General features: G+C 34.7%; 1 protein-coding gene across 1 annotated transcript in view; it reads left to right on the top strand.

The window, feature by feature from the left end:
- LOC132309772 (G-type lectin S-receptor-like serine/threonine-protein kinase At4g27290) overlaps positions 1–25,819 on the top strand; it is an 81,674-nt gene that overhangs the window by 30,451 nt on the left and 25,404 nt on the right. Inside the window, exon 4 of the mRNA XM_059808053.1 lies at positions 8,309–8,337. Coding sequence (XP_059664036.1) covers positions 8,309–8,337 — 29 coding nt within the window. The remainder of the gene's footprint in view (positions 1–8,308; positions 8,338–25,819) is intronic.

Raw genomic sequence — 25,819 nt, 5'->3', positions numbered from 1 at the left:
TAAACAATTAAAAATAATCAGACAAATAAACTATTAGCTTAATTAATAAATTCCAATAATACAAATAATTCAAGTAAGTCAAATAAGACAAAGAAACACTTAAAGAATTAAAACTCAATTAAAACAATAAATTAAATACCAAGAAAACAATAAATTAAATACTAGGACTATCCTTTTTAAAATTAGGGGTATTACATATATGATCTAATCTTTTATGGCACAAGAAAGATGAATTTTCATTAATTAAACTACGTTTGGTTCCAACATTATGATGCAAGGTCAAAAGTGTTTTAGAAAATAAATCATCAAGCTTTATCTTGTATAAACCATCAACAAGAATACCAGAACCAACAAATTGGAATTTTTTGAATAAACTGAAACATCTATTACCAAATTTAAAAGAAAAATCATCAACATCAAGTTTGGACTTACAAATCAAATTACGGGAAATTGAAGGAACATAAAGAGTTTTAAAAACAAATCTAAATGAAATCCACTATCTAAAACTAAACGAAATGTCCCAATGACTTCAATTGGAATTTTCTCCCTATTCCTTGTGAACAAGAAATCATTATTTGGATTTGTAGTTTGAGTTGTAAGGAATTCCTGCATCGTATTAGAAATATGAACATTAGAGCCTAAATCAACCCACTAAGTATTAGAAGGAACTTCAATTAAGTTTGATTCAAAACATACAAAAGCCAAAGGCTTACCCTTCTTTTAAAACCATTCTTTACGTTTCATGTAATTTTTCTAAAAGTATTCAGATTTGTTACAAAAATTACACTTATCACTCTTGCGTTCCTTCTTTTGAGTAGCTTAATCAGAATCCTTTATTTGGGGTGTTGCTCGCTTAATGCCCTTTCCAGGTCTTTTCCCAAATTTCTTTCTAACTTCTTGAGTCATGAGATGAACTTTATGATTACTTTGTTGCTTAAGCCTTCCTTCCTCCTGAACAAATATACCGGCCAATTCATTCACATTCCACTTGTTCTTAATAGTGTTATAGTGAATTTGAAATGCCCATATTGAGTAGGTAAGGAATTGAGAATAAATTGAATAAGAAAAGTCTCATCCACATTCATTCCTAAAGTTTTCAATTTTGCAACAAGATTAGTCATTTCAAGAACATGATCAAGCATACTACGAGTACCATCAAAACGCATAGTAGTGAGGTCAGCCATTAATTTCCCTACAAGAGACTTATCTGCAGTACGGAAACGTTCTTCAATATTTTTCAAATATTCCTTAGCACTATCAATTTGGGGAAGAGTTGTTTTGATATTGTTTACAATAGTCATTTGCATAAACGTAATACTCAATCTGTTCGATTTCTCCCATGCTTTATAGAAATCCTTTTCTTTCTCACTACTTTTATCAGTAATAGCAGTAGGTTTCTCAATTAGAAATGCTAAATCAAGATCTAGCACACCTAAGTTGAATTGAACTTGCTCATTCCATTATGAGAAGTTAGTCCCATTAAGAATTGGAACAGATGAAGCATGCGAATTCACTAAAACAGGAAGAGATACTACAATAAAACAATCATAATAAGGTAAATGCTCGTAACATTATTAATGCTTTGAGATAACAACATATATATTAAATTTTAAAATAAATACATTGTATAACTATGGTACCCCTTTGGGTAGTAATCACAAAATACAAAAAAATAAAATGATGCTTAAATGTATTTATATATATAGCTTTATTGGTGATGGACTATTTAATTAAATAAATTAGTTACCTTTGGATATCTTATATCTACCCAATTAAAAATTATATACAACCCCTTAATGTTCATTTAACTACTTGAAAATTAATTCCCTTTGAGTAATTATTTCTCATAATTGAATAAACCCAATATTCATGAATATCACAAAAATTATAAGCATCATTATTCATGAAATATTGCAATTATGTTTACCACTAAAATTAATATCCATTAACCATTATGGTTATGCCACTTTGGTAGCTACCAACCTTTCTATAATATGAATATTAAATTACCTAGTGATAAATTCAATATTAAGTTACCCACCATATTATGCACACATACTTCACAAAGTCAATTAATTAAACTGCTAGTGGGTGTTCAAAAATTTCATAGATATATGTACTATAGTGTATATTAATAAACATATATTTAATCATGAAAAAAAAAATCATTACAATTTGAGAACCTCGATTTGCGTAATGAAATCTTAAAACAAAATTTTCATTCTATATATAGATTATACACGAAATAACAATCTTGCTTTATTTGTCTCATTATATATATACATAAGTTCGAAAATCAAGGCACAACATATAACATCAATTGTCTGAAGCTAACAAACAACAAATTTGATCAATATATACCACATACAAACAGATCATTAAATCCAAATAAGGAAAAGCGCTACTGTACACGAAATTAGAAAATTTTGATCATGGTTGGCAGGTTTGTTATTAAAGTAGAGTCTGGATAAAATAAATTAAAATTATATAATTATTTAATTTTAATTTAAACTTACACATATTATTTATGCAAGTATAATGGAAAAATAATGAGTTCAAAAACTACGGGCTCTGATACTACATATAATCTCTTAATAATTTGTGTTAGACATTAATCCTAAATAATCAAAAATCCCTACCTCTTAGAACTTCAATTATCTTCACATCCTTATAACGCATAAATATATATAGTTAGATATACATATCTCAATCCATGATATCAAACCTTGTTGAGATTAAGTCATGTTTAGGGAAACGGAAGTTTTTAAAAGTTTATGAGGGATTTTTAAATAAAGATCTTGATTCATGTGTAGAGACAAGTTTTATGCATGAAGAACATGATGATTCATTCAATTAGAGATATAAATCTCACATCAATGTTTGAGTAAACCTTAGATCTCTTCTCTAAAGTGAATGTTCTCACTTATTGTAGATCCTTTGCTAGATGCCTCTTCCATGGATCTCCATCTTGTTGGTAATGATATTGCCTTTAGGAATTACCCATAAGCCTCCATGAATGACATTGGAGAGCTAAGCTTGTGGGAGCCTCCATCAGATGAGAACACTAACCCTAAAATTCTAGAGAGAAAAACTTTTATTGTCTTCTAAAAATTATTGCACAAGGCGTAACCAAAATTATACATGGACCCCATGTATATATAGGTAAAATAAAAATAATAATTAAAGACAATATATTTTTCTCAATCTCTAAAATTAACGTGATATCTCAAGTCTAATGGGCCTCCAATACCAAGTTGGGCTGTGAGTGAGAATCCTTTAGGCTTATTATTTTATTGGCTAAAATGAATTAGTAATTGGCCTCGTCTATTGACTCAATTCAATTAATTCATAAATTAATTTCTACTCCACTAAAAGAAATTAATTGAATTCTAATTAAATAATAAATAACCTCTAAGTCAATGTTGCACTTTGACCCCTAACGCAGATATATCTTAACCTAACGCGGATCCAGTTCAAGTCCTAGTTAATAATGAATATATCCATAATTACTGACTATGAACTATTTATGATTACTATTTATATTCATATATTGATCATCATCACATACATATATAAATATCTCTTGCTATCAAGTGTGATACCCCCGAATTTCCGAATACAGGTTGGCCAGGCCCACGCCCGAATGCCTGGAGATATCAAAAACAAATCGGCAATAAATGAACGCAGAATGCAAAAGGATAAATAAGAAGAGATAAAATGCTGAAATAAAACTAAAATGATAATCCAATATTTAAAATTCTTAGAATAAATTTTCATTAAATAATAAAATATTCTGATACAATCAATCTTCCAGTATAACTCGGGAATCCATACTGTGTGGATCCCTAGAAAATCCCAAACCAATATAATCAACTGTCTATAACTAAATACTAAATCATAAAGGAAACTCCTATGTAGGTAATCCGGAAGAGTGAAGTAGACTGATCCCTACTTAGCACGAACAATCTCTACTCTTGACGAATGCCTAAAAAATAATGGTGGGTCAGGCCCACAAACAAGTTGTACTCTACTACAGTCCTTTTTAGAGATCTGATACACGTATACATCCTAGTCAATCTAATAATATCTAGTAGTCCGTATATATATAAATACATACTACAGGATGCTCATAAGGCTATAGGTCCGCCTCAACCTAAATAATAGGCAACATGCAAATCACACATAAAGTAGGCATGAGTACCTAGCCCTATCAGGGCACACAGATGTCTACTATATCCAGTTATCCATCCTAGGCAATATACACACCTTAACCATGATTCTGAGACTCAAGCTCATATCATGACATATAACTATATATATATATATATATATATATATATATATAATCCGTCCCATCCAAAGCATAAAATAAAATAGGTAGGACTTAACTTACTAGTTAATTCGTCCCTAATAAACACAAGTAGGTAGGACTTAATTCTTTAGTTAATCCGTCCCTAAAATAATAGAAATAGGTAGGACTTAACTTTCTAATTAATCTGTCCCTAGAATGCCACCATCCCGTATTGGTGCATTACATCTACACAATCTAATAATTGATGTAACAGTCAATTAATTCAAAAATAAGCAAAATAACATAATATCATGTTATCACATCATAGGAATAATTTATAATTTATTTAAGCTTCCTACATCATGTATCTCACATAAACTGAATCTTATCCATGCTGATAATTTGTTTTACAGCCAAGTAAGCATTCTCCAGACACATCTCATGCTAAACATTTAATCTCAGTTGTTAAAATAAATAACAAGATTAAATTCATCAATTCTTTAAATAATCCAAATAGCATGCATCGTTATGATCAAGTCTATTTAAACTTATAACTAACCCCTATTTAATGTTCGAAACCCATCAAAATCAATTAAGGTCAATTTAAATGCTATTTACGTAAATTCCCCAGGTAAGGCTCGAGCTTTTATCCTGATAACTCGAGCTTTCTATCCATGGCTCGAGCTTTCCATCAATAACTCGAGCTTTGCATCAATAGCTCGAGCTTTAACTCCAAGGCTCAGCTTTAACTCCAAAGATCGAGCTTTTCACCTATGGCTCGAGTTTTGCACCCAAGGCTCGCGCACTGTAACAATGGATCAATCATTGTTACGGGAATCTGCCCAAAAGTCTAACTGTACACCTATTTTCTTAAGGGTTCTAAGGCATCAATCTAATTCCATAAGTCCATATTAATTTGTTTTAGATATTTTAAAATGTAAAGATTAAACTTAAACATCAATTATGCATAAAAAATTCAAGATTACAAATCAAGAACATATTTGTAAACACATAGAACCCTCTGTTCTAAACCAATTCAAGCATGCATAATTATTCAATTCTAAGTGTTTAAGCATCCTGAATTTCCTAGGCATGTATAGAAACACAAATCAAAGGGAAAGAGATAGAAGAAGAAATTGCCTGTTAAGGTTTTCGGATCAAAAACCTCAAACTCATTCTTCTCTGATTTTCTTCTCTAATGGTTCTTCTTTTCCTGCTTCCTTCCTCTTCCTCCTTCTCTCTCTTACTCTCTCCCTCTCTTAAAAAATGTATTACGTGATTTATTCTCCAACCCTTTTACAACCCTATAGTTACATATTTATAGACAACTAAAATAACCCTAGTCATTTTCCCAATCCAAGTCAACTTAATAAAGAAAATAATAAAATTAAAATATTAAAAACGTAACTTAAAATATGTTATATACATAATCTATGTATATCCTTATTATATAAATATATAAAATATATACATCAGATTATTTATAAATACTAATGTTACCATAATATTAATTAATAAATTATTTTCCTTATATATATATATGTGTGTGTGTGTATACATATATATATATCTATATATATACATATACAACTATCCAAGGTAACTTAAAATATGTTACGTATATAATCTATGTATATCATTATTATATAAATATATAAAATATATACATCAGATTATTTATTAATACTAATGTTACCATAATATTAATTAATAAATTACTTTCCTTATATATATATGTATATACATATATATCTATATATATACATATACAACTATCTATGGGTAATTATCCGTACCCATTAAACCTCCTATCCAAGTAGTCCATGTGACCTAATTGGTTGGCCTATTATTACTAACCATAAAATAAAATAAAATAAAATAAAATAAACATTTAATCATTTAAATTACAATAAATTACAATTAATCAAACACATCATTTAAGCACATAATTTAATTAAACAAATAACACAAATAACACCTAGACAAATAGCTAATTAATCAAGTAACTGATGTGTCTCTTGCAATCGTATGATATCATGTAGGATATAGCTCTATGCAAAGAGGATGTCGAACCCACAAGGAGATGAGATTTGTATTAGCCTTTAAATTAATTTCATGGTTTATGAATAACAGGGTTGGAGAGTTTATTGGTTGTCACGATTTAACACACTTGAATCAAAAAAAATATTAAATTAAAGCAAATTAAACTAAAGTGAATGATCAGAGAGGGAAAATCTTAGGGCTTTGACTTCACCATAATCATTATATTATGGTCAATTGAATTAACTTTGGGACTTTAACCAATTATATTTTCAAATGAACTGAACTTAATAACATTTGTTCAGTTCGGAGTTTAAATAAAGATGTTTTACAAAATTATCTAACTATAACCTATCTGCGGTTAGTGCAGACTACTCGCCTACCTACTCTACCTACTTTAACTACTTTGCGAATGAACTACCTTTCCTAAGCATAGATTATGAAAACATTCTTTTATAAAATATGTTGGAACACCATTATATGACCTTTATTCTTATGTCCGGCAGGGCTCCACCAGATACTGTACAACAAGGTAGGTTGAGAATAGAACATAAATTATTATATCTAAGATAAGGTAATAACAATTTATATTTTTACTAAAGTATGAAAAATCACTTGAGTTGTCTCAAGTGTTCATAGTCATATGATCGAGAAAACATTAGATATTAAAATAAACCCAGAGTCAAAACAATCAAACCATAATATAACGTTGGGTTACATCAGTGCCCTAAGAAAGGATTTAGCTACTCATGACGAGACTGGATAGCATCTGTGTTGAGTTCATCTCCATCGTCACGGACTACGCTTCTTTCCTCAGGATCTTCACTCTTAAGGTTGTAGGAACCCTAAAAGCCACTACATCTTCAGCCTTCTGAATAACACTATAAAAGAGATTGAAATTTTGGACCTCTTCTATCAAGGCTTACGCCTTCTTTTATATAAGAAAATATGTATTTGGTGGGTTTTTAGGTCTTTTGGCCCAACTGGGATGAGATACGGCTGATAAAGAGAGTAATCCCGCAGTTTTTAATCTGACATGTCATGCAAGGCTCGAGCTTTAGTAACGGATGCTCGAGCTTTAGGGCTCATGCTCGAGCATCAGGATCAATGCTCTAGCTTCTCTGGACAGATGCTCGAGCTTTAGCAAATGGTGCTCGATCATCATATTGACACTTAGCTAATTTTCTTCAACTATTTTCCGAAGCGTCTTTCCTTCAACACTTAGAATATTTTTGGGGTTGAACTCCTTTAACATTGCTCAATCCAAGCTTCATGGGCTTGAGCACTAGGTACCATGCTCAAGCATCAAGGGCTCAATGCTCGAGTATCAGTGGATGATGCTCGATCCTTTGTGGATAGTGTTCGATCATGGAGGTGAGGCACGAGACCTGGGAACATAGCCTTTTCATTAAATCAACTCTTTTTATTTCCGACGCCTCATGCTCGAGCTTCAGGGTCGAGGCTTGAGCACCCTTAGTTAAAGCTCGAGCACCCTGAAGTAAGGCTCGAGCACCTTGTAGTAAGGCTCGATCGAGCATCCAGGTACTGATGCTAGAGCATTTGGGCCTTATTGACTTTTCTTTTCTTCTTTGTTGTGATGCTCGAGCCTCAACACTTAGGCTCGAACTCTAAGGCTTGAATTGCTTCAAACTTCACTAATTTAGCACTCGGCTTGCTCTGAATGACTGGCAACGACTCTGTAATCTTTGATATCATCATAAAGTCCCGGTTTAAATCATTTATCTGGGAAAGTACCAACAAACACACATTAAACATAAATTAGTCTAATAATGGATAGAAGTATCACTTTAGGCCCTAACATATACGTACTTAGGGGCTCGAATATACATATATTCAGCGCTCATCACACCCCCAAACTTACATATTGCTAGTCCCTTAGCAATACAGAACTAAAAAGCCGCTTTCATGGGAATCACGATTACATTTAGCCTATGCAACAAGCCTTTAAACCTCTAGGTTACCCCTAGTGGACGAGTTGTAGTCTCGTAAGGGTTTCCAGTGAAGATACCTACAAACTTCTCAAATTAGTGCCTTAAATGCACAATAAGCTTATTCAAGCCTGTTTCCAATCATATCATCCTTCCAGTTTATTAATCAGTCAAATACAGTAAGTATACCAATCATGTAATCAGAAAAACTTTTAACTTCCAATCTTAATTAAGCAACCATAGTCCCCACATATCAGTTCAATCATTTACTCAACAATTTTAATCTCTAAAAATGCTTTTTGAAAGTGATCCTGCAATTCATCGTGTGGCTTACTGTCCATACTTGCATTTATTCCTTGTCATTCCTCAATTCACAAGAAACTCTTCAAATTCTGACTCCCAAGGTATTTTTATTATTATTATTTTTTGTTTGGGTATGTTTTTTTTCAAAAAGGATACTTATGCAATGTCCAGGTTTATTAAGGTTTCTAAATTACCCTTGTAGGGAAATTTTAGCCAATGACTCCCAGACTAGATGGTCTTAGGGCATTAAGTGTTAAAACAACCCTAAGGACTTAATTGTTCAAGTAATCTAGGCAACCTAAACCCCTTATGTAACATGCTTTCAGCCAATGACTCCCAGACCTGACGATCTTAGGGTATTAGGTGTTAGAACACACCCCTAAGGACTTAATCATTCAAGCAATTTAAGTATAAACTTGAATTTGATCATTTTCTACTTTTCTTTCTTCTTTCTTTTCATCATGTTTTTTTTATTTATTATTTTTCATTCACATTGGTGAAGATTTTTTTCTTTGTTGCATACATATCAAATTTTCTCTATTTCTTTTCTTTTCTTTTATGCCTCGGTCATCAAAACAATCAAATCGACTTGATCATCTCAGTCTAACTAAAAACAAAACAAGACTTCCAATTTCTACCCTACAGACTTCATGCAAGTGCGAATATTGTGCAAAGTGTAGCATCTCAGAGATCAGCATCATTAAACAACAATTATCCTAACAAAGTGAAGCACAGGCCATCAACTGATTTTAAAAATTTTCAAGGACGCCTTTTCACAGTAATTTAGCATACAAACCATTTCTAACCAACTTCAGACTGCAAACGGAGTATATAATCATCAACAGACTCAAACACATGCTTATATCAACAAATAGCAAATCACATCCTTGTGTAAGCAGATTAATAAAATTTTCCAAACCAACCTTACCCCCCAAACTTATTGTGCACATTGTCCTCAATGTGTTAGAACAAAAGAGAGTGAGAAAGATATTACCATATAAGCATACCAGCAACGATATAACAATGTAATGCACGGAAGGGTAAAAATGAGTGTCCATCATCGATTCCTTCAACATAGTGGTTCCTCTCAAAAGCACTCCCAAACTTAACATGTTGTATCCACTAAAATCAATAAACTCCAACAGACATCAGAGTATTAAGTATATGGAGTAAGTATAGAGAAATATAAACACAAGGATAATAGAACCAAAAAACATGTATAAATATCAGAAATCAGTACAATGCTTTTAAAAAAAGACTTAGGGCAGATATACATCATATGGAAATAAATATAGCAAAAAGACTGCCCTAGTCAAAAAAAAAAAAATATATATAGAAAAGTCCTAAGAAATAATCCATAGGTGGTGGTGGTGGCACAGAAGAAGTGGATGGATCGTACGGAGTGTGATGAAGTAACTCCTCTAATATGCTCTGCTGCACAGTCAACATTTGATGCAGCACTGTCTGACCATCATACAGCTCGGCCACCTTGGACTGTAAAGCTCTAATCTCAGCCTGAGAAGAACTCTTAGGCTAGGCTGCAGGAGCGGGTCTCTTCCTAACCTGAGGCTGGCTATAAGAAAAATCCATCTCCTCCTTTGTAGCCTCATCATTAGCTCTCCTATCAACAACCGCTACATATCCCTCATCACTAAACTCTATTGCATCTCTCTGATGTGCTGACATATGTGACCAAACTTTATTTCTTTCCCTTATTCCAAATTGTGGAGATTCATCACATGATTCCTCTTTTGTACTCACCACAAAACCCTACAGCTCTAATATCCTGGTAATCATATATGGAAAAGGCAGCGCATGTGTAGGAATATCTTTATGCGGTCCAATCTCAGACCAATACGCCAGTAGCTGATAAAAATCCTAGGGAACGAATACCAGTGCTCAAACTGAATAGCATAAAGGGCCTGGAGAAAGTCAGTATTCCTAGTATTCTTATGGCCAAGAGGATGGACATTAGCAGAGAAGATAGAATCTAGAATCCACAACCTCTTAGGAATTTTGGCTTTTGTAGTACTACTCCGCTTTTTCCTGGCAAATCGACCATCACATAGCTTCTGAATTAAATTCTCAGCAATTGGTACCCTAGGGAATGTGTAAAAACATAACAGCTATGTTTCTCATCTACAACGTCAAGAAACATATTATAATATTCTAGAGCTGCGGCAATAGCATCAGGATTAATATTCAAATCATGCCCATCAATTCTAGTCCTAAGTTCCTAAGGGTCATCCTCACTATAAACCAGATTGAGGTAAAACAAACGAACAAGATAAGGATAAGCAACCTGAGTAATAAGGACTATAAGATGAAGAAGATGCCTGTAATTGAAAGATTTCATAGCCCATCTAGTGCACAGATCATTGATGAATGCCTGATAATCAAAGGTCGTTTCATAAGAAATTAGAACTGTCTGCCACGCACTTGGCAACATATCTTTTATCTCTCTAGCGCGTTTAGCAAAATTAGGATGAACCATCTTCAAGATAACCTTCCAAATTTCTTAAAAATCTCCAGTTGCTGCAATCTGCAACCCGAAGCTCGAGCTTTAAGTATCGATGCTCGAGCCTTTAGTAATGCTCGAGCCTCAACTGTTAATGCTCAAGCTCTACCTTTACTTCACTGAATCAGATCATTGAACTTAGTTCAATAAATCAAGGAAGAGTGGATCTAAACAGCTAGTCTATGTAGATGATGCATGAACAAAATTCATAGACTCATATATTCAAAAAATAACTCATACTCTCCCTCATTAGATCTAAATAATTAATAAACTTAGGAAATTCTATTTGAAAGAGGAGAAGAAAGAGAAGATTACCTCTATTTCCTACAGATCTGGAACAAGAATGTGTATTCGCACTGATTATGAATAGAAAGAATACTTAGAGAGCTTATATAAAGAACAAAACGTTCCTTTGTGTGCTAGGCGAAGGATTACTCAGTTTCCTGATTTTAAACTTTTAAGACCTCAGGCTCGAGCATCAAGGGTATAAGCTCGAGCCTGCTGCCATCAATTTCTAATTTTATGATGATGGAAAGCTCGAGCTTTTGGTACTGATGCTTGAGCTTTTTGCTGCTGATGCGCAAGCATGGAGCTAATGATGCTCGAGCATTATGACAATTTTTTGGATTTGTGGATTTTTTCAATTTTTATTTTATTCAAACTTAAACTAACCTAAACCTAAATGAATGATAAAAATGAACCTAAAATCTCGAAAAGAAAAGAACTACATCAAAAACTTAAAATAACGAAATAAAAATAAAAATAAACTACGGTACAACATACAAATGCTAAGTTTAACATCGATAGCTTGACAACATGCTAAGTTTAACGTTGATAGCTGGACGAAAACCTGACCTCGCTAGTCCAAGTATATAGGACTATGAAGTTCCACTGCCTCAACTGTGCCTCTTTGCACAGTACCCTCTATGTAGGGTTTAAGTCTATGTCCATTGACCTTGGACAATTGTCCTGCAATCTTGTATCTCTATTGTACCATAAGGTGTAACAGAAATAACCATTTATGGACCTTTCCAACGTGACTTTAACTTTCTAGAAAAAAGTTTCAGTCGTGTATTAAACAACCAAACCTTCTTCCCAGGCTCAAAAGTCTTACGCAAGATATGCTTGTCATGAAATGCCTTAGTCTTTGCTTTGTAAACTTTAGCACTCTCATAAGCATCATTACATAATTCTTCAAGCTTAGTTAATTGAAGCTTCTAGTTAAAACCAGTAGATGTCATATCAAAATTGAGCTTTTTAATGGCCCAAAAAGCTCTATGTTCTAACTCTACAGGAAGATGGCACCCTTTACCATAGACAATATGGTAAGGTGACATATTAATCGGAGTCTTATAAGCAGTACGGTAAGCCCACAAAGTATCGTTTAGTCTATAAAAGCAATCTTTACGATCTGGCTTAACCGTTTTCTCAAGAATTCTCTTAATTTCCCGATTGGATATTTCTATTTTGCCACTTGTTTGGGGATGATAGGCAGAAGCAACTTTATGGGTGACGGAGTATCTTTGGACCAAGGTACGGAAGTACGTATTACAGAAGTGAGCACCCCCATCACTAATAATAGCTCGTGGCATACCAAACCGACTAAAAATGTTCGTTTGAATGAACTCAACCACGACTGAGTGATCAGTGGTTTTAGTAGCTACTGCTTCAACCCATTTAGACACATAGTCAACAGGCACAAGAATGTACTCATTTTTATTGGACAGAATAAAATGACCCATGAAATCAATACCCCGAACATCAAAACTTCAATAATTAAGATTAGAGTTAAGGGCATCATGTTCCTTCTGGAAATTGATCCTAGCTGCTGACATTTAAGGCATGACCTACAGAATAAATATGCATCCCGAAAGAGTGAAGCCAAAAGAAACCGCACTGAAGAATTTTAGCTGCAGTTTTCTTTGCACTGAAATGACTTCCATATGTCAGACTGTGACAGAAGGTTAAAATACTAAGAAACTCACTCTCAGGAACACATCTATGAATGATTTGATCAGCACAGTATTTGAATAGCTGAGGATCTTCCCAATAGTACATCCTAATTTGGGAGAAGTATTGATCTTTTTCCTACTTTGACCATGATAAATGAATTTTGCCTATTGCGAGGTAATTCACAATAGTAGTAAACCAAGGCAAATCCTTATGAGAAACCTCAAACAGTTGTTCATCCGGGAAGGAATCACAAACTGGAAGTGAAGTTGAGGTATCCTCAATCAAAATTCTTGAAAGATGGTCAGCTACAACATTCTCTAACCTTTTCTTATCTCGAATTTTGTAATCAAACTTTTAAAGCAACAGGATCTATCGAATCAAACTGGGTTTGGTTTCCTTTTTGGACAGAAAATATTTCAAAGCAAAATGATCAGAATAAACTACGACTTTGGAACCCAATAGATAGGATCTGAATTTATCCAAAGCAAAGACAACTGCAAGCAACTCTTTTTCAGTGGTGGTATAATTCAACTGTGCATCTGAAAGAGTTTTACTAGCACAGTAGATAACATGAGGAAGTTTATCCACTCGTTGTCCGAAGACAGCACCCATAGCATAATCAAATGTGTCACACATAATCTCAAATGGAAGAGCCCAATCCAGAGGATTCATGATAAGAGCTGAAGAAAGAAGAGAGCGAAGCTTTTGAAAAGCTTCAAGGCATGATTCATCAAAGAAAAAAGGAGAGTCCTTTGCAAGTACATTACACAAAGGATGAGAAATTTTGCTAAAATCTTTAATGAAGCGTCGATAAAACCCGACGTGCCCAAGAAATGATCGCACTCCCTTTATAGAGGTAGGAGGAGGCAATTTAGAGATCAAATCTACTTTAGCTCTATCAACTTCAATACCTCTCTCTGAAATGATATGTCATAAAATAATACCCTCTTGAACCATAAAATGGCCAACTAAGAATAAGATTTGTTTCCCTACAACGCTGAAGCACCAGGGAAAGATTTTGAAGACAGTTTTCGAATATAGACCCGAAAACAGAGAAGTTATCCATAAAGACTTTGAAAAACTTTTCAACCATGTTTGAAAAGATAGACATCATACACCTCTCGAATGTTGATGGCATATTACATAATCCGAAAGGCATCCATCTATATGCAAACGTACCGAATGGACAGGTGAAAGTAGTTTTCTCTTGATCCTTAGGATCAATGGCCACCTGATTATAGCTGAAATAACTGTCTAAAAAGCAATAATAGCTCTGGCCAGCCAATCGCTCTAGAATCTGATTAGTGAATGGAAGTGGAAAATAATCTTTTCTAGTAGCGAAGTTGAGTTTCTGGTAATCAAAACACACACACACCATCCAGTGGTGGTGCGCTGTGGAATTGATTCACCCTCGGAATTCTTAACTATTGTAATATTTGTTTTTTTAGGTACTACTTGAGTAGGACTCAACCATTTGCTATCTGAGATGGGGTAGATTATTCCCGCATCTAGCAACTTCACAACTTCCTTTAAAACTACCTCCTTCATATCAGGATTCAGTCTTCGTTGGAGTTCCTGAGATGTTCGAGAATCCTCCTCCAAATGAATCTAATCCATGCAAATTATGGGGCAATTCCTTTCAAATCAGCCACACTCCACCCAAGAGCCTCTTTATTTTGCTCAAGAACTTTTAAAAGACTACTTTCTTGGGAACTTGTAAGATTAGAAGCAATGATTATCGGGAAGGTGTCATTTAAACCCAAGAAAACATACTTGAGCTTTTCCGATAGTGGCTTAAACTCAAGCTTAGGTGGAGACTCTAACGAAGGAATGGGCGGAGTACTAGAAAGTGGTGGAAGCGGCTCTAACCTAGATTTCCATGGAGGAAAATCTGTGATAGGAGTGGAATCAAGCAAAGAATTCACTTCCGCTATTGAAAAATCAATATCGAACTCTTCATAATTGAAGTGATTTAAACAAGCTTCTAAAGGATCCTTGGATAAAATAGTTGGGATTGATTCCTCAACCAACTCATCAATAACATCAAGGAAGAAGTATTCACTATCATCATGGGGATGACGAATAGCATTGAAGATGTTTAGCTTGACTTTTATACTTTCAAAAGATAAATCCATGGCTCTAGTCCTACAGTTAATGCAAGTATTTGCTGTGGCTAGAAAAGGTTGACCAAGAATGACTGAAATATACTTTTTGGAATTGTGGACTGGTTCTATATCAAGAACTAGAAAATTGACCGAAAAATAGAACTTGTCCACTTTTATGAGTATATCTTCAACAATACCTCATGGTTGTTTGACAGAACAGTCAGCAAGCTGTAGAACAATCGACGTAGGTTTTAACTCTCCTAAACCTAACTTTTCATACACCGAGTAAGGAATAAGATTAACACTTTCTCCAAGGTCAAAAAGTGCTCACTCTTTTACATTGTTTCCAATGGTACAATAAATTGTAGGAGCTCCAGGATGTTTAACCTTTAGAGGAGTCTTGTACTTCAAAATAACACTGACATGCTCGGTGAGACAAACTTTCTTAGGAACTTGGCTTCTAGATTTTCTCTTAAGAGTGCACAAGTTCTTTAGAAATTTGGAATAGGCTGGAATTTTCTTTATAGCATCAAGCAGAGGAAGATTGATTTTGACCTATTTAAAGACCTTCATCATATCTTGAATTTTCTCCCCTTATTTACCAAAGTGGGAGGGTTTTTTAAGACGTTCAGGATAAGGTGCTTTTGGCTCATAAGCCGTCTCAGGGTTAAGAGCAGATGAAGAAGTGACTTCACCTTCAAATCCTCTTGTAGATTATAGAATAGCACTTGAGAAAACATCATTAGGATGTGGATTTTGAATGATTGGAATAATGGGAATCTCAAGCCTTTCTTTTTCCTCCTGTCCTTTTTCAACTTGGTTATCAACCACTCTACCACTCCTCAATGTCATGATAGCCTGAACTTGCTCATGATAAATACCTAAGGAATTAGTTTCATCAATCATGTAAGTCTGCCCTTTCGGGTTGGCTATTGGCTGACTAGGCAGCTTTCCATCCTCTCTTCAAGATAGAGTACTCGCTATTTGCCCAACTTGTGCCTCTAGCTTTGCTATGGCTTGAGAATGAGAATTAAGAAGTTGGGTATTAACTTTAATTTCACCAAGAGTATTGAGTACTTATTCCTTAAACACTGAATTTCTAGGAAGAGGTGGAAAATTAAGAGCTTGAGTGGGTTGATTTCTAAACTGAGGGGGACGGTAAATACCAGATTTGTTGAAAGAATTATTTTATGACATAGGATTGGATGAATTTTGATATTGCCTCTGAGATTAAGAAACAGTGTTTCCTTGATTTGGATTACGCCATGACAGATTGGGATGATCTTTCCAGCCAAGATTAAATGTAGAAGAATATGGATTATAAGTTGGCCTAGAGAATGCAACATTCACTTACTCCTGTGGGATCTCAGATGATTATCCCAGCATAGGGCAAGCGTCAGCAAAATGGTTAGAATTAACACAGATAGAACAAACTTCCTTTGGTAAGGCAGTTTGTGGTTTAGTAATAGGAGTAAAGCTTGATGATAGGATTTGATCGAACCTACGGTTCAAGGCTTCTATTTGAATAACTAACTCACTAGATTTATCTACCTCATAAAGTTTTTCAATTTTATGCATTCCAGGTGAAGACCTAGACCTAGAGGAAGAAGCATGTTGCACTGAGTTTTCACTTAGGGCCTCAAACAGTTCCCAAGCATCAGCCATACTTTTATGTAGAAAAGCTCTATTGCTGGAAGCATCAACCATATTTCTATAAGAATTTGTAAGACTATCATAGAAGATTTGTATTAAGTGCCATTAGGTAATATTATGGTGTGAAAACTTTCTTAGAAGATCATTATATTTCTCCCATGTATCATGGAGCTGTTCTCCCGGGATTTGGGAAAATGCCATGATTTCTCTTTTCATTTGTGTGGTTTTACCCACAATGTCGTACTTCTTCAAGAACTCCTATTGCAATATGTCCCATGAAGATATGGAATTTGTTGGAAGGGACTACAACGAAGTTCTTGCTTTGTCTTTGAGTAAGAACTAAAAAAGACGCATTCTGAATGAATCATTGGTTAGAGTGGTCAACTTGGTAGTTGAACACAATTCCAAAAACACATCCAAGTGCTTATAAGGATCCTCTATTGTATACCCATGGAAGGTAGGAAGCATTTGGATCATAACAGGCTTGATCTCAAAATGGGTTACATCAGCATCCGGGAAAAAAAAGTACGAAGGGGAAGTATTTGTGGTAGGAATGAAATGATCCCTCAATTGCGGTTGTGGTTAAGGAACAGGTGGAACCCATTCTCCATTACCATTACCATTATTACCCGGTGCATTATGTTGCTCAGCCATACTATCAGAGGAACTATCAATATTATTCAAGTGTTTTTTAAGTTCCTTAATTGACTTAAAGTTTTCTTTATTTTAGGATCATGCACTAAAGGTTTTGACCTAGTTTGGCGAGTAAACATGCACTGGTTCCACTAATCCTAATAGTAGCAAAAAGAAAATATTCTAAGTAACAGAAAAAAATAAGAACTCACAAAAAGGTTAAATAAACCGAAGCTTTTCTCTCTTAAGCGTCTTTGTCCTCACCGCTAATTTGTACCTGAAAAGAAAAAGAAGTAAGATGAGATATTAGAAAGTCCGAAGACTGGTAAACCAAAATAACTAATTAAAAACTAAACAAAAACAATCTCCCCAGCAACGGCGCCAAAAATTGATGTGTCTCTCGCAATCGTATGATATCGTGTAGGATATAGCTATATGCAAAGAGGATGTCAAACCTACAAGGAGATGAGATTTGTATTAGCCTTTAAATTAATTTCATGGTTTACGAATAACTTGGTTGGAGAGTTCGTTGGTTGTCACGATTTAACAAACTTGAATTAAACAAAATATTAAATTAAAGCAAATTAAACTAAAGTGAATGATCAGAGAGGAAAAATCTTAGGGCTTTGACTTCACCACAATCGTTATATTATGGTCAATTGAATCAACTCTGGGATTATGTTTTCAAATGAACTGAACTCAATAACATTCGTTCAGTTCAGAGTTTAAAGAAAGATATTTTACAAAATTAGCTAACTATAACCTATCTGCGGTTAGCGCGGACTATTCGCCTACCTACTCTACTTACTTTAACGACTTTACGAATGATCCACCTTTCCTAAGCATAGATTATGAAAACATTCTTTTGTAAAATACGTTGGAACACCATTATATGACCCCTATTCTTATTTCTGGCAGGGCTCCGCCAGATACCGTACAACAAGGTAGGTTGAGAATAGAACATAAATTATTATATCTAAGACAAGGTAATAACAATTTATATTCTACTAAACCATAAAAAACCACTTGAGTTGTCTTAAGTGCTCATAGTCATATAATCGAGAAAACATTAGATATTAAAATAAACCCAGAGTCAAAACAATCAAACCATAATATAACGTTGGGTTACATCAGTGCCTTAAGAAAGGATTTAGTTACTCATGACGAGACTGGATAACATCTGTGTTGAGTTTATCTCCATCGCCACGGATTGCGCTTATCTCCTCAGAATCTTCACTCTTAAGGTTGTAGGAACCCTAAAAGCTACCACACTTTCAGCCTTCTGAATAATACTGTAAAAGAGATTGAAATTTCAGACCTCTTTTATCAAAGCTTACGCCTTCCTTTATAGAAGAAAATATGTATTTGGTGGGCTTTTAGGTCTTTTAGCCCAACTGGGGATGAAATGTGGCTGATAAAGAGAGTAATCCCGCAGCTTTTATTTGACATGTCATGTAAGGCTCGAGTTTCAAGAACGGATGCTTGAGCTTTAGGGCTCATGCTCGAGGATCAGGATCAATGCTCGAGCCTCCCTAGATAGATGCTCGAGCTTCAATAAATGATGCTCGATCATCACATTGACACTTAGCCAATTTTTTTTAATTATTTTCCGAAGCGTCTTCTCCTTCAACACTTAGAACATTTTTGGGGTTGAACTCCTTTAACATTGCTCGATCCAAACTTCATAGGCTCAAGCACTAGGTACCATGCTCAAGCATCAGGCACTCAATGTTCGAGCATGATGCTCGATCCTTTGTGGATAGTGCTTTATTATGGAGGTGAGGCACGAGAGTTGGGAATATAACATTTTCATTAAATCAACTCTTTTTATTTTCAACGCCTCATGCTCAAGCTTTAGGGTCAAGGCTCGAGCACCCTAAAGTAAGGCTCAGTCACCCTGTAGTAAGGCTCGAGCATCCAGGTACTGATGCTCGAGCATTTGGGCCTTGTTGACTTTTTTTCTCTTCTTTGTTGTGATGCTCGAGCCTTAACACTTGGGCTCGAACTATAAGGCTTGAATTACTTCAAACTTCACTAATTTAGCTCTCGGCTTGCTCTGAATGAATGACAACGACTCTGTAATCTTTGATATCATCATAAAGTCCCGATTTTAATCATTTATCTGGGAAAGTACCAACAAACACACATTAAACATAAATTAGTCTAATAATGGATAGAAGTATCACTTTAGGCCCTAACATATACGTACTTAGGGGCTCGAATATACATATATTCAGCGCTCATCACACCCCCAACTTACATATTGCTAGTCCTTTGCAATACATATTTAAAAAGCTGCTTTCATGGGAATCACGGTTACATTTAGCCTATGCAACAAGCCTTTAAACCTCTAGGTTACCCCTAGTGGACGAGTTGTAGTCTCGTAAGGGTTTCCAGTGAAGATACCTACAAACTTCTCAAATTAGTGCCTTAAATGCACAGCAAGCTTATTCAAGCCTGTTTCCAATCATATCATCCTTCCAGTTTATTAATCAGTCAAATACAGTAAGTATACCAATCATGTAATCAGAAAAACTTTTAACTTCCAATCTCAATTAAGTAACCATAGTCCCCACATATCAGTTCAATCATTTATTCAACAATTTTAATCTCTAAAAATGCTTTTTGAAAGTGATCCTGCAATTCATCGTGTGGCTTACTGTCCATACTTGCATTTATTCCTTGTCATTCCTCAATTCACAAGAAACTCTTCAAATTCCGACTCCTAAGGTATTTTTATTATTATTATTTTTTGTTTGGGTATGTATTTTTTTAAAAAGGATACTTATGCATTGTCCAAGTTTATTAAGCTTTCTAAATTACCATTGTAGCGAATTTTTAGCCAATAACTCCTAGACCAGATGGTCATAGGGCATTAAGTGTTAAAACACCCTTAAAGACTTAATTGTTCAAGTAATCTCAGCAACCTAAACCCCTTGTGTAACATGCTTTCAGTTAATGACTCCCAGACCAGACGATCTTAGGGCATTAGGTATTAGAACACACCCCTAAAAACTTAATCACTCGAGTAATCTAAGTACAAACCTGAACTTGATCATTTTCTACTTTTCTTTCTCTTTTTTTTTTCATCATATTTTTTTTTTTTAATTTTTCATTCACATTGGTGAAGATTTTTTTTTCTTTGTTGCATACATACCAATTTTTCTCTAGTTCTTTTATTTTTTTTTTATACCTCGGTCATCAAAACTATCAAATCGACCTGATCATCTCAGTCTAACTCAAAACAAAACAAGAATTCCAATTTCTATCCCACAGACTTCATGCAAGTGTGAATATTGTGCAAAGTGTAGCATCTCATAGATCGGCATCATTAAACAACAATTATCTTAATAGAGTGAACCACAGGCCACCAACTGATTTTAAAAATTTTCAAGGACTCATTTTCATAGTAATTTAGCATACAAACCATTTCTAACCAACTTCAAACTGCAAACGAAGTATATAATCATCAACATTCTCAAACACATGCTTATATCATCAAATAGCAAATCACATCCTTATATAAGCAGATTAATAAAATTTTCCAAGCCAACCTTACCCCCAAACTTATTGTGCACATTGTCCTCAATATGTGAGAACAAAAGAGAATGAGAAAGATATTACCATATAAGCAGACCAGCAAAGATATAACAATGTAATACACGAAAGGGTAAAAATGAGTGTCCAGCATCATTTCCTTCAACATAGTGGTTCCTCTCAAAAGCACCCCCAAACTTAATTTATTGTATCTGGTAAAATCAATAAACTCCAAGAGACATCAGAGTATCAAGTATATGGAGTAAGCATAGAGAAGTATAAATACAAGGATAATAGAACCAAAAAACATGTATAAATATCAGAAATCAGTACAATGATTTTAAAATAAAGACTTAGGGCAGATATACATCATATGGAAATAAATACAGCAAAAAGACTGTCTTAGTCAACAACAAAAAATATAAAAAAGTCCTAAGAACTAATCCATAGGTGGTGGTGGTGGAACAAAAGAAGTGGATGGATCGGATGGAGTGTGACGAAGTAACTCCTCCAATATGTTCTGCTACGCAGTCAACATTTGACGCAGCACTATTTGACAATCATGCAGCTCGGTCACCCTATCCTGTAAAGCTCTAATCTCAGCCTGAGAATAACTCTCAGGCTGGGCTGCAGGAGCGGGTCTCCTCCTAACCTGAGGCTGGCTATAAGAAAGATCCATCTCTTCCTCTGTAGCCTCATCATCAGCTCTCCTATCAACAACCGCTACATATCCCTTATCACCAAACTCTATTACATCTCTCCGATGTGCCGACATATGTGACTAAACTTTATTTCATTCCCTTATTCCAAATTAGGGAGATTCATCACATGATTCCTCTTTTGGACTCACCACAAAATCCTCCAGCTCTAATATCCTGGTAATCATATATGGAAAAGGCAGCGTATGTGTAGGAATATCCTTATACGGTCCAATCTCAGACCAATACGCCAGTAGCTGATAGAAAATTATCTTAGGGAACGAATAACAATGCTTAAACTGAATAGCATAAAGGGCTTGGAGAAATCAGTATTCATAATATTCTTATGCCCAAGAGGATGGACATTAGCAGAGATGATAGAATCTAGAATCCACAACCTCTTAGGAATTTTGGTTTTTGTAGTACTACTCCGCTTTCTCCTAGCAAATCGACCATCACATAGCTTCTGAATTAAATTCTCAGCAATTGGTACTCGAGGGAATGGTATAAAAATAGGATAGCTACATCTCTCATCTACAACCTCAGGAAGCATATTATAACATTCTAGAGCTGCGGTAATAGCATCAAGATTAATATTCAAATCATGCCCAACAATTCTAGTCCTAAGTTCCTAAGGGTCATCCTCATTATAAACCAGATTGAGGTAAAACAAACGAGCAAGACGCGGATAAGCAATTTGAGTAACAGGGACTATAAGATGAAGAAGATGCCTGTAACTGAAAGATTTCATAGCCCATCTCGTGCGCGGATCATTGATGAACGCCTGATAATCAAAGGTCGTTTCATAAGAAATTAGAACTATCTGCCACGCACTTGGCAACATAACTTTCATCCCTCTAGCACGTTTAGCAGAAGTAGGACGAACCATCTTTAAGATAACCTATCAAATTTCTCAAAAATCTCTAGTTGCTGCAATCTGCAACCCAAAGCTCAAGCTTCAAGTACCAATGTTCGAGCCTTTAGTAATGCTCGAGCCTTAACTATTAATGCTCGAGCTCTACTTGAACTTCACTAAATCAGATCGTAGAACTTAGTTCAATAAATCAAGGAAGAGTGGATCTAAATAGCTAGTCTATGTAGATGATGCATGAACAAAATTCATAGACTCATATATCCAAAGAATAACTAATACTCTCCCTCATAGGTCTAGACAATTAATGAACTCAGGAAATTCTATTTGAAAGAGGAGAAGAAAGAGAAGATTACCTCTATTTCCTGCAGATCTGGAACAAGAATGTGTATTCGCACCGATTATAAATAGGAAGAATACTTTGAGAGCTTATATAAAGTACCATAACTTTCCTTTGTGTGCTAGGCGAAGGATTACTCAGTTTCCTGATTGTAAACTTTTAAGACCTTAGGCTCGAGCATGACGGGTGTAAGCTCGAGCCTACTGCCATTAATTTCTAATTTCACGATGATGGAAAACTCGAGCTTTTGGTACTGATGCTCAAACTTTTTGCAATGATGCTCGAGCATTATGACAAATTTTTGGATTTGTGGATTTTTTCAGTTTTTATTTTATTCAAACTTAAACTAACCTAAACCTAAATGAATGATTAAAATGAACCTAAAATCTCGAAAAGAAAATATCTACATCAAAAACTTAAATAACGAAATAAAGTTTTAGACACTATCAATTCCATAATAAATCAAAACATAATATATTGAATTCACCAATTGTATAAAGCATAAATCTTTCAGATATCTTCGGAACATATATCACTTTAATCCAATTAGGAATTCGCTATGCTAGGGCATATAAATCCTAACAGTTCCCATTTGTCCTCATAGCCAATTTGAATTGCATCTAACTCCCATGTTATTCAAGTGATGATCAAAACTATTAATCGATGACACCTTTGTTAATAGATGAACAAAGTTGTGTTCCGATGCAATGGTCTCAGCCATGAGTACATTTTCTTGCCGGACAATATCATGTAGGATATGATACTTCCTCTTAGTGTACCTTGTTCCTCTATAGAACCTTGGGACATTAGTTTGGGCTACTTTTGAACTATTGTGGCAATATAGCTCGATAGGTAGGCTAGTATGCTCTACAACCTCTAAATCAGTGAGATCAAACCAAAGGCTTCCTTTGCTGCCTTTAAGGCTGTAATATACTCTACCTTTAGGTTTGAGTCAGTAGTTAAAATCTTCTTAACATTCTACCAACTGATTTCCCTTTTATTGAGTGAACATACACCAAGTCACGGACCTTATAGTATCTACATCTGATTTAAAATCAGAATCAACATACCTGACTAAGACCATATCATCACATCCATAATTGAGCATGAGATCATTGGTTCTCCTAAGATACTTTATGATATTTTTCATAACAGACCAGTTATCAAGTCTGGGATTGGACTGATATTTACTGACTATCCTTACACTGTAGCGAATGTCATGTCTAGTATAAACCATAGCATTATGAGGCTCCCACATGCCGAAACATATTATTCCAGTCTCATTTGCTCAATCTCCTTTGCTAGTCTTAGAAAATTACTTATTAGAGAGAGCAATCCATGTCAATAAAGCAAGAACTCATTCTTTGAGTTTTGCATACCAAACCTGGTCAAAACTTTATCAGTGTAGGATTATGAAGACAAACATATTTTCCTTTTAACCCAATCTTGCAAAAGCTTGATCTTAGGAATATAGCTTACATCTTGAAGATCCCCAATTTCAAAATAATTGAACGACTACCTCTTTAATGATGACGAAGCTTCCACGTCATTATAAATGAGTAGAATATTATCAATATATAGAATTAGAAAAATAATGACATTACTATTGTCTGTAAATTTTACCACTCGCAATAGAACGAATCCTTGTAGGATAACACTATAGAGAGGGTGTCGAACCCACAGGGAGATGAGAATTTATGTTTGGTTCTTAATTAAGTCCTATTGGTTCATAGGTAATTGATTAAAATATCTGATTGGTTGTCATGATTTAAAACTAAAATTAAACTAAAATTAAGCTAAAGTGATCAGAGAGAGAGATCTTAGAGCTTTGACTTCACTACAATCGTCGTACTATGGTTAACTGTTCTAACTCTGGGGATTTAACAAATTATGTTCATTCATTCAATTCGGGTTTTAAAGAAAGATGTTTTACAAAATTCAGTTAACTATAACTTATCTACGGTTAGTATGGACTATCTACCTATCTACTCTAACTACTTTAACTACTTTGTAAACAATTCATCTTTCCTAAGCATAGACTATGAAAACATTCTTTTATAAAAATGTTGGAATACTATTATATGACCTTTATTTTTATGTCCGGCAAGGTTCCGTCAGATACCGTCCAATAAGAATAGGTTGAGAACAGAAAATAAATAGTTATATTTAAGACAAGGTAACAACAATTTGAAATCTATTTAAAACACTAAATCCAATTGAGTTGTCTCAATTACTCGTAGTTATATAATCAAAATATAATATACATTAAAATAATCCCAAAGTTAAGAACAATCAAACCATAATACTAGATTGGGTTATATCAGTGCCCTAAGAAAGGAATTAGCTACCCATAATAATGCCGGATATCATCTGTGTTGGAGTCGTCTCCATCATCATGGAAGTCACTTCTCTTCTTAGGATCTTCACCTTCTAAGGTTATGGAAACCCTAAAAGCCATCACCACAGTATCAGCCTTCTAAAATAACATGAGAAAAAGGGACTCCTTCTATCAAGGCCTATGCCTTCTTTTATACAAGAAAATAAAGGATTGGTGGGCATTTAGGTTTTCTGGCCCATTTGGAATGAAATACGACTTGTAAAGAGAATAATCCCGTAACTTAAATTTGACATGTCATGGAAGGCTCGAGCTTTAGGAACAAAGGCTTGAGCTTTAAGGTTCGGGCTCGAGCTTTGGGAACAAGGCTCGAGCTTTTTTGAATTGGTGCTCGAGCGTCAATGAATGGTGTTTGATCTTCACTTTGACACTTAACCAAATTTCTTTAACTATTTTTTGAAGCATCTTTTTCTTCAACACTAAGAATATTCTCGGGCTTCGTCTCTTTTAACATTGCTCGATCCAAGCTTTAAGGGCTCGAGCACTAGGTACCAGGCTTGAGCTTTAGGTACTCAAGGCTAGAGCTTTGGGTA

This window comes from Cornus florida, unplaced genomic scaffold (genome assembly GCF_030987335.1).
Source record: "Cornus florida cultivar Cherokee Brave unplaced genomic scaffold, ASM3098733v1 CherokeeBrave_3.0.0_Hap2_Chr05, whole genome shotgun sequence".
Taxonomy (NCBI): Eukaryota; Viridiplantae; Streptophyta; class Magnoliopsida; order Cornales; family Cornaceae; genus Cornus; species Cornus florida.
The sequence above is the reverse complement of the archived record's forward strand: the minus strand, read 5'-3'. Positions and strand labels throughout refer to the sequence as shown.